Genomic DNA, 16,659 nt, shown 5'->3' with positions numbered 1-16,659 from the left:
AGTTACTATTATCAAACCAGTAGCAAAAACCAGAGAACTGTGCATATATCCAGAAGCAAGGGGTGTAATGCATCACATATAGGAACTCTCTTAGAGATTGAAAAAGTCCATTAGTCCTGGTGGGAAGTTTGTCTGTCATGGGGCATTGATCAGCCAGTCCCTCCTGTGTGGCTGAAACAGGGTCATAGCCTCCTCAAGCTTCGGCCATGCGTAGACCAGTCAGCTTCCGGAGTGACTGGAGCAGGGCTGTTGTCCTTCTGATCCTCAAGCTTCTCCTGTGCTCCTTTTTCTTGGGGATGGTCAGCTTCAAGGGTGTAGCAGCATCTGGAGAGCACTCCCAGTCTGCAGCTGCAGGCGTGAGTCTGGTGTAGTGAATCCAGGGACCTGTCTCTGCAAACTTGACTGCAGCTGGGGTAGATAAAATGACAGGGAAAGGGCCCTTCCAAACAAGTTCAGGGGTGAATATTCCATTCTTTGACCCAGACTCAACCCCCAGGCTTGAAGGAGTGTGCACCTAGGTCAAACTTACTGGCAATCTTTCTCTGACCCATTGGTCGAGAACCTGTAAAGTTTTCCCTAAGACCTGAAGCTGTCGTCTCAGGGTTAATTTTCTTATCTCTCTTAAGTTTCCCTGTAGTCACATGATAAGAGGGAGCCTCCCGTGTATTATTTCAAAAGAAAAGAATCCATTCCTCCTAGTGGGAGTGGATCTAATCCTCAACAGTGTAATAGGGAGCAGTTCATCACAATGTAATTGAGTCTCCTGACACAGCTTACCCAATTGAGCCTTAAAGTCCTGTCCATCCTTTGAACTTTATTAGAACTCTGCAGCCTATAGGCAGTATGTAACTTCCATCTGATGTTTACACTCTTGATCAGTAATCATATCACCTATGCCCAAAAGCTGGCCCATTGTCTGAGCCAATAATCATTGGGACACCAAATCTGGGAATTATTTCCCAGAGAAGCATCCTAGTATCTCCCTAGCCTTTTCAGCATGGGTGGGAAAGGCTTCCACCCAGTCAGAGTGGGAGTACAAAAAACCAAAAGTTACTTATAGCCCCATGAGCGTGGCAGTTCAGTGAAGTTTACTTCCAAGTCTTCAAAAGGTGCTCCTCCTATAGTTTGGATTCCTGGTGGGAGCTCTGGGCCCTGACAAGGATTGTTGTGAGCACAAACTTCACATTGTTTGCAGATCATCCAGGTGTTGCTTGTGAGCCGGGGGACATAGAAATGTCAACTCAGAACTGTCTCAAGTGCTGTATGTCCAACATGTTTTCCTGCAAAACTGTGTTGATAAAGGCTGGGGCTAGAATCTCTGGGATGGCTATTCCGGCCATCAGAAAATCTCCATCATCCACCTGGGAGAAAATTTTCTTTTTCAGTCTTAAATCACTTACTTTCATGTTGGGAGTATGTTGGCTCCCTTTCTGTTAGCTAGTCACCAGGCAGAAGGGCAGCATTTAAACCTGGGACTGGGTTTTCTTCCCATTTCTTGCAGACAGCTAACCTGGACTCTCTGTCAGCTCTCCAGTTGCCCTGAGAAACCACAGTGTTTCCCTTTTGATGACCTCGGCAATATATAATCACAACCTTCCTGGGAGTCCACACTGCGTCCAAAAGTTTAAGAATTTCTTGCCCATACATTATGCCCCCCCTTTTTTTCTCCTGGGTTAATTAGCCTACATAAGGCCCTATGGACATGAAGGGTAGAGAACGCATATTTTGAGTCTATGTAAATATCTGCACAGACTCCTGCTGTCAACTGAGTCAAAGCAATAAGTTTTACTTTTGTGCTGAAGTTCCCTGAGACAGAGGTTCTGCCTCCACAGTGGAGTCTAGAGTGACCACTGCATATCCAGCAAAACATACCCCATCTTTTATGAAACTGCTTCCATGTGTGAAGTACTCTGCATCAGCGTCCCCGAGGGCTGGTCTGCCAGGTCTGGTCTGCTGGAGAACACTTCACCCATGACCTCAACACATTAGTGATGAGGTTGTCCAGGTCCAATGGGCAGCAAAGTTGTTGGATTTAGAGTTCTGACGACCTCAACCCAGATACATGGGTTTTCATATAACATGCCCTGATATTTGACCATTTTTTAATTAGTCAACCAATAGTGTCCTTTATATTCTAACAATGTCAAAATTGAATGAGGAACTCTGACAACCAGCTCTTGTCCCATGGCCAGTTTATCAGCTTCCAACACCAGAAGAGCTGTGGCTGCAAGAGCCCAAAAAAAGGTGGCCAGCCCTGGGCTACAGAGTCCAGCTGTTTGGACAAATAGGCCACTGGACCTGGACAGTGCCATGTCCCCAGCATCTGAGTCAAAACTCCCATAGCCACTCCAGACAGATCATGGACATACAGAAAGAAAGGCTTCGTGAAGTCAGGGAGCCCTAGTCCAGGTGCACTGGTGAGTGCTTGTTTAATGTCCTCAAAGGCCTTTTGCTGTTCTCCCCCCTTTGTGGCTTCATAGAGGGGTTTTCCATAACTGAAAGTTGGGGATCCGTATATGGCTGAACCCAGCAGCCCCCAGGAATTCTCTGGTCTAATGGCAGGTTGGAGGGACTAGAATTGAGCAGATCTCCTGTTTCTGTTGAGGCCCAGTGGTTGTTCTGTTCTGTTGCTGGGTCAGATGGTAACCAAGGTATTTGGCTTTTTTTTGATAGATGTGGACTTTAAGTCAGAGTCCAGTGCTGTCCCAAGGATGGTGTACTCCAGCCCCTGGGAGGAACTGTCATTTAGGGAAGGAAGACTCACACAGAGCCTCTGGTGCTTTAAGATGCAAGAATTTTTTGTTATCTCCCAGTGCAGGATCTTGGCTGCTGGGATTCTCCAACTCTTAAATCTGATGTAAATCTTAGCAGAGGCTGATGACCTGGGACACCATTTGTATAAAAGGCACCAATGTCAGTCTCGCCATGGGCCATTTCCAAGGTTGGAGGGCAGCGGTGCGGTTCTGTGCAGGTCCCAGTGTGGCAGCCACATGTGCCCACCTAGGTGTTGCTCTTTGTGTGGCTTTTCTCCTCTTGTCAGGTGGGAGCTGCTCTAACTGTATATAGGAGCTACCTGCTTGTGTTTTCTTCAGTGTGCCTGGGTGCATGGGGCTCTGTGTTCCTTCCTGCTGGTGGCTCACAGCGTGTGGCTTGGAGCCAGGTGACAAGTCCTTTTGGAGTGAGCGCCCTATGGCCCACTCCTGGCTGTTAACATGAACATATTCCGGGTTCATTTGGGGCTTGCAGCAGCTGGGCCCTCCTGAGGCGCTGGCTCCCGTGCATCTGATGCAGTTCTGTGTCCCTGGGACCCTGCCATATTCGTCAGTCATCCATTTCTGAGCAAGTGGGAAGAGTCTGAAAGGAGGGGCTGGGGCCACAACATTCGCTCCTTCTCTGTTCAAGGCTCAGCTTTTGAGCTTGGCAGTGGGTGCTTGTCCGCCGGGGCCATTGGAGGCTTCCCCTTTAGTCTGGCCACACTTTTTTTTTCCTTATAAACATTTGGACCCTTGGCTTTGTTCTAGTGAGACCCCCTTTGAGTGACCTCTGGGTTTGTGGTGAGGGCTGCTGTAAGAAGATCCATCCTCCACCTCATCTTTCTTGTCTGCCTGTCTTTGAGCCTCTGGATCTCGGCTGATGAAAACTGTGGTGGCCACCTTAATCAGCTCACTGTCAGACTTTTCAGAAAAGTCCTCTAGGATTGTAATTTTTGGCAAATGGCTCTCTGAGCCTGTCCCACAAAGGCTGCACTGATCATCTGTTGCTTGCACCTGTGCATTTTTTCACTGACAAACTTGCACTGTGGCTGCAATGTTTGTATGGTGCCCCTCCTCCCTTGGGCACCTCTGGGCAGGGAGAGGGGCAGCAGAGGTGGTGGCCTGGACATTTAGCTCTGAGTCAGTTGGGCACATCTCTGTTGATCATTGCTGCCAGTTTCGTAGGGCAGAGGGGCCTTAGGCAGATGTGGGGCCCAGTTCAGGGCTATCGAGGGTGCAAGAGGGAGATGCTGGAGCTGCAGGAGGCTTATCTGGGCTCTGTTTGTCTGCAGTTGCCTTTGGCTTAGGACAGGGCTCAGGGCTGGCTCCAATCCCTTCTAACTCTTGGGCACAGACAGTGTGTTTTATTATTTTTTCCCCTTTTCTTTTAGACTTCCTATGAGGGCTTCTTGACATCTCTTTATCTTTAGCCCTTCTTCTTGGTTGGGCCCCATCCCTGGTCCGGATAATGGGCTGCCCCAGATCAGTCCTGGCCCAGGGTTCCTCCGTGTAGGAGGGAGCATGATTTCTCCAGCTTATGAGCTAAAAGGTGGAGAAAGGCTGGCACACGAAACGGCCTCGTCTCCCTCAGGCGTTTCCCTCTGGTCAGCATGGGCAGGTCTTTAGTCCCTTGCAGGGGCATCTGGAGAGTTCTCATCTGGGCTGTGGCTCTGGTCTCGGGACAAATGTCCCACCTTATTCTTGGGAGGTGAAGAGTCTTTGGTCCTAGGAAGCCTCTGGCTCTGAGGACATCACAGAGGAAGGAATGGCCAGTATTGGGGCCATCATTTGTTGCCTCTGAGGACAAGGGGGCTGGGGGTCAGTCTACTGTCCCATTGGTCTTGGCAAAGTTGGTCCTGGGTCCTCTTCTGGCTCACTGGGAAAACTGTTCCCTTTCCTGTCTTTCCTAGTCAGGTTTTCTGTTTAGCTGCTTTCTGCTGGGTCTTAGAGACCACTATGCTCTAACATCAGCTTGGACTGTCCATCTAGACAGGCTCTCAACCAAGGGGACTGTTTCTGTACTATCTCTTGACAGCAATCAATGTAAGAGAAAGGGTTCAGGGGTTTCAACAACAATCAAAGGACCTCAGCAATGACTCTCTCATCTAAAGATCCTTCTGGTGGCCAGCCCACGTCTTGGGTGAGCCACTCTAATTCACAGAGTATGCCACCTTTGTGGAGTGAGTCTCACCCACAGTTACCAGGAAAACCTTCCTAAAGGTCTCTAACACACGTTTCAGAAGGCTCAGTTTCCTTAGTGTGCCTCCCATGGTCCACTCTGCATCGGTGTCGCACACTGAGAACAAAACACACTTAGGACAAGACTCGCTTCGTCCATCTCCAGCCGCTCCCCTCGCAGGGACTTAGGGCCCTCTTAGCCTTGAGGGTGGGTATCAACCCCGACCTGGAGCTTTCACCTGGACATTGGTTGGTGAAATCCCGCCATAGACTGTATGAGGGGCCACGGAACCGCGGATCAGGACTCTGCACTCGCTTCAGCCCTTGGGTTGGGTTGGAACCCTTCCCTTTGTCCGTCTCATTCCCACACTTTCCCACAGACATGGCCAGGACAGAATTTCTATACCGCCCAGATTCCAACAATTCCAAACCAAACAGAAAAGGGAGTCACGGTGTCCCCTCTGCTCACTGACTACTCTGCTCAGAGACTACTCAGGCGACTCCCCGGGTCCCTTTCAGCTCCAACCACTTTGGAGGGCACTTGGGACCCAACAGAGGGTGATCAAGCCTCTCTTCCACCCGCTTAGGCCTCGAAGGGGAAGTCAGGTGGGCTGCAAACCAAATGGACCCGGGTCCTACCTGTTCAGCTGGGTGGTGCTCCAAACCCTAATTCTGGTTCCTGTTGCCTGTGGGTCCCGTTGTGCTCCAGGGTGGCAGCCCCAGGGCTCTGGGTGAGTGGATCACTCTTCAGGCCAAGAGTATCCTGGGCGTGCCAAGGGGAACGCTGTCCCCCATCACCCCAGGGAAGCTGGTCCCCGGAGACAAGAGAGGCACAATAGCCTTCCTTACGTCCTCCATCCCATCTGGGTCGCCAAAAATGTTGTAGGGACAAACGAGGCAAGGCACCAAAGACAGCAGGAAACAGTTTTATTTGGCTGCAGCCAGGTTCAGGGGGCACAGCCTTTGCTGTAATCAATTAATCCCCTGAACCCCGAGTTCGGGGAGTTTCAGAATTTTATACCCACATGTAAGGGGAGGGGCTCAGAAGTTCCCAGCCTGCAGAAGTTCACATAAAGCAGCTTTTTCTCTCACTGTTCTGGGCAAGTTAACTCTTCAAGGACAGCACCTGAGAAGGGGGGAGCCTCTTCTCCCCTCTCCTTCCTCCTCTGCCAGAGGTTACCATGGGCCCATTTGTAACTTATCTTAGGAATGTAGACATCTCTGTGAAGCCCAGCTCAAGGCCAGAGGCCTTGTTTGCACATTTCTTCAAAGTACTACAGTGGATACGTTTGTGAAAACTAGTGAGGGGGTGTCCAGCACCTGGAGGGCTGGTATCTTCTTGGCCAGTGGCCAAGTAAACAGTTTATCTACATCGGACTCTTTTGCAGAGACTCTTTTGCTGACAGTCCTAAAATCAGCCGTGGTGAAGCGGGCTTTTCTGTGGAGAAAGGGGGTGCCACTTCAGGATCACAGGCATGCGCCACCCCACCTGATGGAGGATTTCAGATTTGAACCTGACTTCCAGGACCTTAGGAAGACACACACACACGAAGATAGGAGAAAACCACACACCTTATTCGACAGTTTATCAATTCGTTGGTAATAGTTAAATATTTACTATATATAACTCAACAATAAAAAATAAATCTATTTCAAAAATGGACAGAGGACTTGAATAGAAATTCCTCTGATGATTCGCAAGTGGCCATAAGCACAAAGAACGCTCAGCGGTGTCATCAAAATGCAGATCAAACCAGGTGAGCCCCGACCCTGCCCAGTACCAGCTGCGGAGGTCCCCAGGGCTCTCCCTCCAGCATCAGTGTAACCTACAGCGATGGGTGTCAGGGCGACAGCCACACACAGGAGTCAGGGGACAGTCACTTCGAGCTCCTGCACTTCCTCCTCCTCACAGCTCCACTGGCCATGTGCTCTGTCCTAAGTTCTCAGTGTTCAGTCCCCATTCACCTTTGCCCCCTGGGCTCTTCTCTGTAGCTCAGAGGTGTGGCAGCATTGAGGTGGTAGGCTCTTTGAGAGGCAGGGCTTCGTGCAAGGAAATTTTGTCCCAGGTCCAAAAGAATATTTTTGAGTCCTGTGAAGTGGTTCACGCCTGTGATCCCAGCGACTCGGAAGGCTGAGGCAGGAGGATCACAAGTCCAAGACCAGCCTCCACAATCTAGCAAGATCCTGTCTCAAAATAAAAAATAAAGAGTGTAGTTTGGTGGTAGAGCACTTGCCTAGTAGGCATGAAGTCCTGGGTTCGATCCCCAGTACTGGGGGGAGAAAAGTACTTTTGCTACTGGACAAGTTGATTCTGAAGTTTAAAAAAAAAAATAATATGAAAAGATCCAGAAAAAAAAATCTGAAAAAAAAATAAAGAGGAAAACAGCCCTTCCGTACATGCAAATGGATCATAGGGATCTGTTTTCCAAGCAGCTGGGGTGCTCCTTAAGAGATAGGCAGCTGGTGAAGAAGGGCAGGTAGGGAGCCAGAAATACACGAGGGATTGTATATAGCAGTGGAATTTCATGCCAGTGGGAAATATGGACTTTTCCTTACAGGAGACAGCTGAACAGCCATCTGCAGAGCTGCACAGTTAGATCCCTATTAAAATACCAAAATAGAATCTAGGTAGATTGGAGATCTGAAGGTCCAAAAATGTCACTTTCACAGAAGGGAAAAACGGAGAATTTGTAATCTTAGAACTAAAGTCTTGCTACATGTGACACAAACCTCTGAGGTCAGGAGGGAAAGATGGACACATTTCATCACACCAAGCTTCAAATCACCTACAAGGCTGAGGAGCCCTCAGAGAATCCCACCGTGGACAGGAACCCCCGGGCAACACTGGGGCCCAGAAGGGGGTCAGTTTCCTTCATTTGCCAAACTCTCACCCTGCAGCTAAAAATAAATAAATAAATAAAGCCACAGTGTAAAAGATACGGACAGGAAGTTCACAGAAAAAGAAACAAATATTGGAATTATAAAACAAGCTGCAGCCTGTTAGATTGCAAAGACGAAAACCCCACTAATATGAAACTGGGGGTGCAGTTTGGGGGGAGGGCTTGCCTGGCTGCCCAGCACAGAAAATAAACAAATGAATACCCAAATAAATACATAATAAAATCATTGGCCTGAGGGACACAGGCATCCCCCTCTGTCTCCCAGTAAAGGCACGGTGCCCACCATCTTCCAGGAGGACAGTTTAGGGAGACTCTGTGCCTTGCTCGGGTTCAAGGTCCAACTCTGCCACCTCTGAGCTGTGTGACCTCTAGCCTGTGTGTTACTCCTGCTGTGCCTTGTCTGCAAAATGGTGATAACAACAGGATCTCCCTCAAATTCTTTATGTGAGGATTAAACAAATTAATACTATAAGGTTCCGGGTCCTGCATGAAGCAAGGATTGTAGAAGTGGCAAGGGAGCGAATTTGGGTGCATTTGTGGCCAAAAGGTGTTTATCAAGCAACTACTATACACAGGACCTTGTTTGGGTTTTGCTTTGTTTGCAGAGCTGGGGATTGAAACGCCAAGCAGGAGCTCCATCCCTGAGCCACACCTCCAGCCCAGGATCTGTTCTAGGACCTGCAGACACAGCCTCAACCGGACAGCCTCCCAGCCTGGCTCAGGTCCCCTGCGGTCACTCCTGGAGTTCCCAGCATTCCACTTTACTGGTATTTACCTCTGTCAGGCTCACTGATGTGTCCCCAGGGTTCACAGGGCCCCAGGGCTCAGAATACAGCTGTAGCTAAAAAAAAAAAAAAAAATATATATACACACACACACACACACACACACACACACACACATCAATATCTATTTAATCTATTATCTATTTGCTGTGTGAGGGAATTAATTGCTTTCCCAGAAATTGACCCCTTCCAACTCCAGTCTCTTGCCTGACTGGCAAACTCCTGTCCTACCCTGTCCCTCAGAAACCTACCAACCTCCCCTCCCTGGGTGTCCAGCTCCCCAGAGAAAAGTCCAAATTCCCCACCACAGGACACAAGGCCCTGCAAGATCTGGCCGTTGGGCTGGGCCTGGGGCTCACAGGCAGAGCACTGGCCTAGCACGTGGGAGGCCCTGGGTTCGATCCTCAGCACCACATAAAAGTAAAAAAATAAAATAAAGGTATTATTTCAACTACAGCTAAAAAAATAATTTTTTTTTTAAAAAGAGAGATCTAGCCATCACTTCCCTTCTCAGCTCTCTCCTGTTCCCTCAGGGTCTCTTGGCTGTTCCTCAGACACCCCGAAAGTCTTTGGCCACAGGGCCTTTGCACTGGCTATTCCTTTGCTTGGAATACTATTCCTTTACATAGTCGGTGTTTGCTCTGCTGCCTGGGGTCAGGCTCTGACCTTGGCCCCTGCAGCCACTCTGGCTGAATTGCTCCCTGGGAAGTTGCATCAAGGAACCTTTACTTGGTGCGCTGTAAAAAATTCAAAACCTCTCCCTGCCCCCCGCCCCCAGCTTTCCTGCTCTGCTTCTTCCCGAGACCACTCACTCGTGATCCCTACTCATATAGCTGGACTCCTTGTCCTTGGGTTTTACAGCCATGGACTCAACCAACTGCAAACAGAAAGTATGTGAAAGAATATTTCATCTGCAGTGAACATGTCTAGATCTTTTTCTTATTATTTCTAAACAATACAGGATAACAACTTTGTGAGTGTGTGTGTGTGTGTGTGTGTGCACGCATGCGGGTTGCTGTGGATGGGGCCCAGAGTCTCATACATGCTAGATAAGTGCCCTACCACAGATCAAAGGAACCCTAACCCTTTTTATTTTTTATTTTGGGACAGGGTCTCCCTGCCGGTTGTGGTGGTGCATACCTGAGATTCCAGGAGGCTGAGGTAGGAGGATCCCCAGTTTGAAAAAGGCTAAAATATATAAGCAGAAATTTTATATTAAATTTAAGTATTCACAATCTCACTAGCTGAGTGGCCTTGATAAAATGATCTGACTTCTCTGATCCTCAGTTTTCTGGCTAAAACATACAGAAACTGCTCAATGAGTATTCACTGAAGAAATAAATGATTGAATGATTGAGTCAATATTTAATGAATTGTAAAAAGTAAATGACTTAGTACACCTAGCTTAAAATATTGTCTGGCACATAGTGTGCCTGTGTAAGGAGCGCAGCGTGAACTACTTTAAAAATGGTATTTTTTGGGCTGGGGATGTGGCTCAAGTGGTAGCGCACTTGCCTGGCATGCGCGGGGCGCTGGGTTCGATCCTCAGCACCACATAAAAATGAAGATATTGTGTACACTGAAAACCAACTAACTAAATAAATATTTAAACATTCTCTCTCTCTCTCTCTCTCTCTCTCTCTCTCTCTCTCTCTCTCTCTCTCAAAAAAAAAAAATGGTATTTTCGTGGATGGATCTGGAAAATATCACGCTAAGTGAAATAAGCCAGGGAAGACAGCCACTTTGGATGGGGCAGAGGGGAGTGAAGGAGGGGGAGCGAGGGGGCAGTAGGATGAGTCAGGCGTCATTTCCCTAGGTGCATACAGGGTCACTGGTGTGACTCTGCATCACGTAAAACCCGAAGAATGAGAAGTCACACGTGATTCATGTATGATGTGTCAAAGTGCATTCCACTGCGTGGGTAACTCATTAGAACAAGAAAGAAAAAGTGGTATTTTGTTAGGGTTATGTCCATCCATCCATCGAGATTTCGCCCCAGGGCTGGGGATGTAGCTGGGTAGATAGAGCGCTGGCTAGCGTGCTTGAGGCACTGGGTTCAGACCCCAGCACCTCAGGAAAAAAAAGAAGGAGGAGGAGGAGGAGAAAACAAACCAAAAAAACCTCCCAAATGTCACCTCCTCCAAGACTTTCAGACAGGACCAGTTGCTGGGGCTCCCACAGCACTTTACACTATTCTCTCTTTAAATTCTAGCAAAAGACATCCCAGGAAAATTGAGCTCCGTTAACATGTGGCGGACTCGGCTTCTCCCTGCTGTAAGCGGGCAGAGGTGCCCTCCTGGCTGCCCGGCGGAGCTCCTAAGGCCCAGCCGCCCCCTTGCCCCACTCGCCCCAGGGAGCCCAGCGCAGCACCCCAGGCCTGGAACAAGGAGCCTCTCAGGAAACGTTGGTGGATCAAATAAATGAGCCGTTGTGTCGCCTGCTTCTGGAACCAGAATGTGGGTAAACCCAGGGATCCACCACAGTGTGCCAAGGACTCAAAAGTCCACGGCAAACCGTTTCCATTGCCAAGTTCACTACATCTTTTGAAGGAGAATTCGTCTGTGTACATAATGAACACTGTCCGGGTGGAGTGGAGGGCGAACTTTTTTTTTTTTTTTTTTTTTTTTTAATACTGGGGCCGGAACCCAGGTCCTAGCACACGCTGGGCAAACTCTCTGCACTGAACTACATACCCCAACCCCTGAAGATAGATAGATAGATGGTGGGGACTGAACTCAGGGACACTTAATTACTAAGCCACAGTCCTTTTTTGTTTTTTATTTAGAGACAACGTCTCCTTAATTTGCTTAGGGCCTCGCTAACTTGCTGAGGCTGGCCTCCAACTTCCAATCATCCTGCTTCAGCCTCCTCAGACTCTGGGATTACAGGCATGTGTCACAATGGCCAGAAAGGTGACTTTTTAATGACAAAATAAGGCTTCAGTGGGGCTCCCCGGTAATCCCAGCAGTTCAAGAGGCTGAAGCAGAAGGGTCGAAAGTTCAAAGCCAGCCTCAGCAACTTAGTGAGACACTTAGCAACTCAGGGAGACCCTGTCTCTAAATAAAGTACAAAAAAGGGCTGGGGATTGTCGGTGGGCACCGCTGGTTCAATCCCCTGTACCTAAATAAATGAATAAAGCTTCAAAGAAATCTCTATGGAAGAGCTGGTTCCTGAATCCCCCTGGAGGAGAGGCAAGCCTCCCTTTTCTCTGTGCTGGAGAACGTGAGTAATGGATCCGCCCAGCCCTGTCTAGCTCGGCCTCCATGCAGGAGCAAGGCCTCTGTGGGTCTCACCGGGGGAGGAACTCATCATGGGAATTGGACCTTTGGTGATCGTGGGTCAAACTGGGGAAATAAGAACCCAGAGGGGATGGCAGGAACATTAACAAAATGGCTAGCCTGGGCTGCGGTGCAGCTCAGTGGTGCAGCACAGGTCTAGCACGCACAGAGCCCAGGTTCCACGCTCAGCACCACCAAGGAAAGGCGGAGGCTTCAGGTGGCTGTTAGAGAAGCTTGACACAAAAGCGAAGCCTCCATGTGCTGGTGACACGGGCATCGCCACCATCAGTCAGTGTTTAAATTCCTTTATAAAGAGTTACTCAAGCATCCGGAAGGGTGAGTTAATAATAAAAAAGTTACTGAAGGTGTCAATCAGGCATCTCACTCTAGTACCTGCAAAGCTAAGACGGGAATGCAGATACACAAATCAAGGACGGGGAGCAATAAGGACTGGCGGGGCCTGTGGAAAACCGGAGCAGGAGCTCCATCTGAAAGGGAAGCAGAGGCTTCTCAGTCCCAACAGATTTTCTTCAGGTGACAATGAAGGTCTATATGACAATCCTCTCTTCCCCCCATTTTTTTTAAGTGAAGGGATCTTGGTATATTGCCAGGGCTGATCCCAAATTCCTGGGCTCAGACAATTCTCCGGCCTCAGCCTCCAGGTGGCTGGGACCAGGAGTGTGGGCTCCCTTGTCTAGCAGATTCTCTCATTTCAGATAGAAGCCAAAAATCTGGAGTCCTTTTACATTTCATTTTAAAAGTCGGTCACTGACTTAAAGCTTTTGGAAAGTAGAGCTGAACAAATCAAGCAGATCTAAGCCCAGTTTCCTGAGGCGAGGGTTCCAATTCGTGGCCTCTGAATTAAGCCTTTCCCTCCAACTCTCAGTGGAGTGCCCTGGGACGGTACGGTAAGCAAGGTCACTAACACACTCCTCCCTCCTCCTCAGACCCTGCCCATTGACAAACCCGCACTGGCCAATCGATGCAGATCCTGGATGGAAGGTCCCCAATAGAGAGGCCACCTGCCTGCCCAGAAGGGCCTCTTCCCTCCTGGTCACTCTCAGATCCCTCACTGCCCTTCCCTGCCCTAAAGTGTGAACAGGCCCCCTGTCCAGTCTGCTCCCAGGATGACCCAAAGGAGAAAAACGCATTGATGGGAGAAAGTCTTTGAAATTTGGGAGAGGAAGTTTGTCTTTGGAGGTTAGACCAATACTGTGCTGCCTCTCCTGGCAGAAGCAACACATGTGTACATATATGTTCACCAAGAAACACAGGGCACCTAGTCTGTGATTTCATCATACAAAAATCAAACTGAACTTATCTGTGACCTTGAAAGTCAGGGGGCTGGCTACCCTTGAAAGGATACAGTGACTTGGACAGAGTACAAGACACCCTTCTTGGGATGCTTATGGTATCCATTTATGATTTGGGTGCTATTCATGTGTGGGTTTTCATTTATAATCTGTATGCTCCTCGTTACAGCCAAAGTTTCAAAGGAATGGGTTTCAGGTAAGGTTTGATCCAGAGACACGTCGTGTCATTAGGACTATGGCTGGGTTTGTCAGTGATTCTCTTAGCTCTGCCTTCCTCCTCAGAACAGCCTCTCCTAGGATTGTGGATGTAGCTCAGTGGCATGCTGGGTGCTTAGTGTGCAGGAATCCTTGGGTTCTATCCCCAGCACCCAAAAGAAATGTCTTCTCTCATGATGCCAGAATGTCCTTCTGCAGCCTCCAGACTTACTCTGTCATATATGGGGGAGGGGGAGTATCCCTGCTTCACTAGTCGCAGAAGTCCTTCCTGTCATTCTAATGGCTTTACTGAGTTCAAGAGTCCAGGCTCTAACCAATCTCTCTGACCAGGGAGATATGTCCCGATTATTTCGGGTCCCAGTGAGTGACCATTTCTGAAGCAATCAAGGGGCAAAGGGGTGGAGTTGTTAGTTCCACCCAATTAGGGCCCCGCCCTTGGAGCAGGCAGGTGGCCTTTATTAATGGATTAGGGAGGGCAGAATGGACACAGTGAGAGGGACAGATAGGGGACATTTCTTTTTCCCTGTGTAAATTTTATTTGAAACTACCACAAACCTGCAAAAAAAAAAAAAAAAAGTTACCAAGATGGCACAGAGAAGTTTTTGCTCTGAACTTTTCTGAGAGTACCTTGCCAATTTGGTGCCATAGGCTCCCTGAATAGTGTGGCATGTGTGTCCTACAAAGAAGGACACTCCTCTGGGTGTGGTAGGGCACATCTGTAATCCCAGGGACTCCGGAAGCTGAGCCATGAAGATCAGGAGTTCTCAGCCAGCCTCAGCAGTTTAGTGAGGCCCCTAAGCCACTAGGCAAGGCCTGTCTGAAAGAGAAAAGAGAACAAAAGGGCTGGGGATGTGCCTGGCATGGGGGGCGCTGGGTTCGATCCTCAGCACCACATAAAAAAAATAAAGATATTGTGTCCACCAAAAACTAAAAAATACTTTAAAAATTCTCTCTCTTAAAAAAAAAAAAAGAAAAATTAAGGGGCATTCCATTGTAAAAGGTGCTTGTTCCTTTGATGAATAAGTATTATAGGGGCAGGAGATTAAATTAGAAGCCAGCATCATCAAGTGGCAACGATACATACTTGATATTCTCTCTCTCTCTCTCTCTCTCTCTCTCTCTCTCTCTCTCTCTCTCTCTCTCCTTTCCGGCTTTATCTTTCTGCAGGAAAGGAATCCAGTGAGTGCGTGCAAGGGCACGTGCCTGCACAGACTGTGATGTGTGACGTTGAAATAAAGAGCAAAGTTGTGGAAGGATAAAAAGGGTTTATTCTTCTGTACTTTGTAATCTCCCGATTGCTTTGTAACATTTCACATTTCACCAGTAAGTTTTCCGAGAAACGCATGATCATGAAATAAATGAATCAGATTTTAAAAAAAGTATTACAAGGACAAGGTCTTATAACTGCGCACATTCCTCAACAAACTTCCCATTCATTTATATCTGCGCGGAGGGGTTATAATCTGTTACTCTAACAGATATAATCTGTTATTCTAACTTGATGCTCAAGTCATCTGAACTGGCCAGTGGGGGTCCTTTAAGCTGCCTCCTGAGTCCTTCCAGGTGTTTTCATCTGAATTTGTGTCCCCAAAAGATGTTCCAGGTTCATCTTGTCTCTTCCTTGTGCCCCACCCCAGCCCTCCGGAATCAGCCATTTTCCCAAAGAGTGGGGATTTTTGAAATTGGGTAGCTGACCCCTCACCTCCGAGTGACCCCCTCGGACTCTGATTTCAATGCGACGGGGCCGGCCAATGGCAGAGGCGATGCTCTAGCAGTTGCCATGGAGATCTCCGGGCCGCAGAACGGAAGAAGGCGGTGACGTCACTGCAGGAGCAAGTGCAGCGGCCGCGTCCTGGTCCTGGCCCCGCCCCAGGGCACTAAGGGCAACCTCTGGGCCAGCGGTAGGGGACGAGTCACCCTGCCTGCCAGACCCGCACCCAGGACGCGCTGGTGGCAGCAGCCCCAGGGAGATCAGCCGTCACAAATCTGCTGAGACTGTCAGGGCCTGGGGGACCTTCGGAGGCCACCACCAATAAAGAGGCATCTTCAGACCCTCCCTCGTGCGGCCTTGCGCGGGACCCGGGAGCCACGAATCGGCTGGCAAACACCCACCTCGGCTAGCCTGGGACGCGTGAGTCCCCTCTCCGAGGGCTACATCGTGCAGCCCTGCTCGCAGGGGCCGGGACGCCCTGCCTGAGCTTCTAGCTGGGTCTGTCTCTAGCCTCCGCCGGTGAGGCCTCATTCCCAGGTAGGCTTGGGAAAGCGATCGTGGCACCCTGGATCAGTTTTTGGATTCCCGAGGCAGCTCCAGCGCGCACCAGCGGGCATACAGCTGCCTCAAGGAGTTGGGCAAGATGCTGTTTGGTGTCAAGGACATCGCACTGCTGGAGCACGGGTGCAAGGCCTTGGAGGTGGACAGTTACAAGTCCCTGATGATCCTGGGGATTCCGGAGGACTGCAACCACGAGGAGTTTGAGGAGATCATAAGGGTCCCTCTCAAGCCTCTGGGCAAATTCGAAGTGGCTGGGAAAGCCTTTCTGGAGGAAGACAGGACCAAGGCAGCCATCATTAGACTGGCGGAGGAGCTCAACTATGCCGCGGTCCCCAGGGAGATCAAGGGCAAGGGCGGGATGTGGAGAGTGGTCTACATGCCCCGGAAGCAGGACGTCGAATTCCTGACCAAGCTGAACCTGTTCCTGCAGAGCGAGGGCCGAACGGTGGAAGATGTGGCCCGAGTCCTGAGACAGGAACTGTGCCCGACAGCGACAGGTCCCAGAGAGCTGCCCGCCGTGAAGTGCTGCCTGCCTCTGCCTGGGGAGCACCCAGAGGCCGGGGCCACTGCCAGGGTGGATGCGGTGCCACCTCCGAGCTCCCTGGAGAAGGAGAGCAAGGCTGGAGAGGGCAAGAGGAGCAAGAGGAAGCACAGGAAGAACCGTCGACGGCGCCACGCCTCCGACAAGAAGCTGTGAGCTGGCGTCGGGGGGCGGGGCACGTGGAGCAGCGTGGGAAAGTTCTGAGTGGTTGTGGGGGTGACGGGGGAGGGCGGGCACTAGCTGAGGAACCTTGGGGGGTGTAGTGAGTGGGTAGCCTGCGCCAAGGGATGGTGGTGGTTCCAATGAGTGGGTGACTTCTGAGTAAGAATGTGTGTCAGAGGTGACATCCCATAGTGTGGATGAACTAGGGATTTTCATCTAACTTTGGGTTCCAGCCGAGTGGGTGTGGCTAACATCTGGTTG

The 16,659-nt window shown here is 49.7% G+C and overlaps 2 protein-coding genes across 4 annotated transcripts in view; both read left to right on the top strand.

Annotated features, from left to right (window-relative positions):
- PNMA8A (PNMA family member 8A) overlaps positions 1–14,252 on the top strand; it is a 44,513-nt gene extending 30,261 nt beyond the window's left edge. For 2 of the 3 annotated variants that reach the window (XM_081275428.1, XM_081275427.1), the window contains 4 exons: positions 6,320–6,530; positions 8,437–8,598; positions 9,727–9,777; positions 10,829–14,252. The gene's annotated coding sequence lies outside the window, so the exon portion shown is untranslated. The remainder of the gene's footprint in view (positions 1–6,319; positions 6,531–8,436; positions 8,599–9,726; positions 9,778–10,828) is intronic. The other variant, XM_081275429.1, reaches the window with a different exon arrangement.
- A 136-nt stretch (positions 14,253–14,388) lies between these two features.
- Positions 14,389–16,425, top strand: PNMA8C (PNMA family member 8C). The gene has a single exon (XM_081275434.1). It carries the CDS (start codon positions 15,778–15,780, stop codon positions 16,390–16,392), a length of 615 nt encoding a protein of 204 aa, XP_081131560.1. The 5' UTR covers positions 14,389–15,777; the 3' UTR covers positions 16,393–16,425.
- The last annotated feature ends 234 nt before the right edge of the window (positions 16,426–16,659 follow it).

Source organism: Spermophilus citellus, assembly GCF_964194105.1.
Source record: "Spermophilus citellus genome assembly, chromosome: 18".
Taxonomy (NCBI): Eukaryota; Metazoa; Chordata; class Mammalia; order Rodentia; family Sciuridae; genus Spermophilus; species Spermophilus citellus.
The sequence above is the reverse complement of the archived record's forward strand: the minus strand, read 5'-3'. Positions and strand labels throughout refer to the sequence as shown.

Bases quoted from the DNA above. Each gene is read 5' to 3' on its own strand.
- PNMA8C (XM_081275434.1), top strand. From the start codon at position 15,778: ATGCTGTTTGGTGTCAAGGACATCGCACTGCTGGAGCACGGGTGCAAG.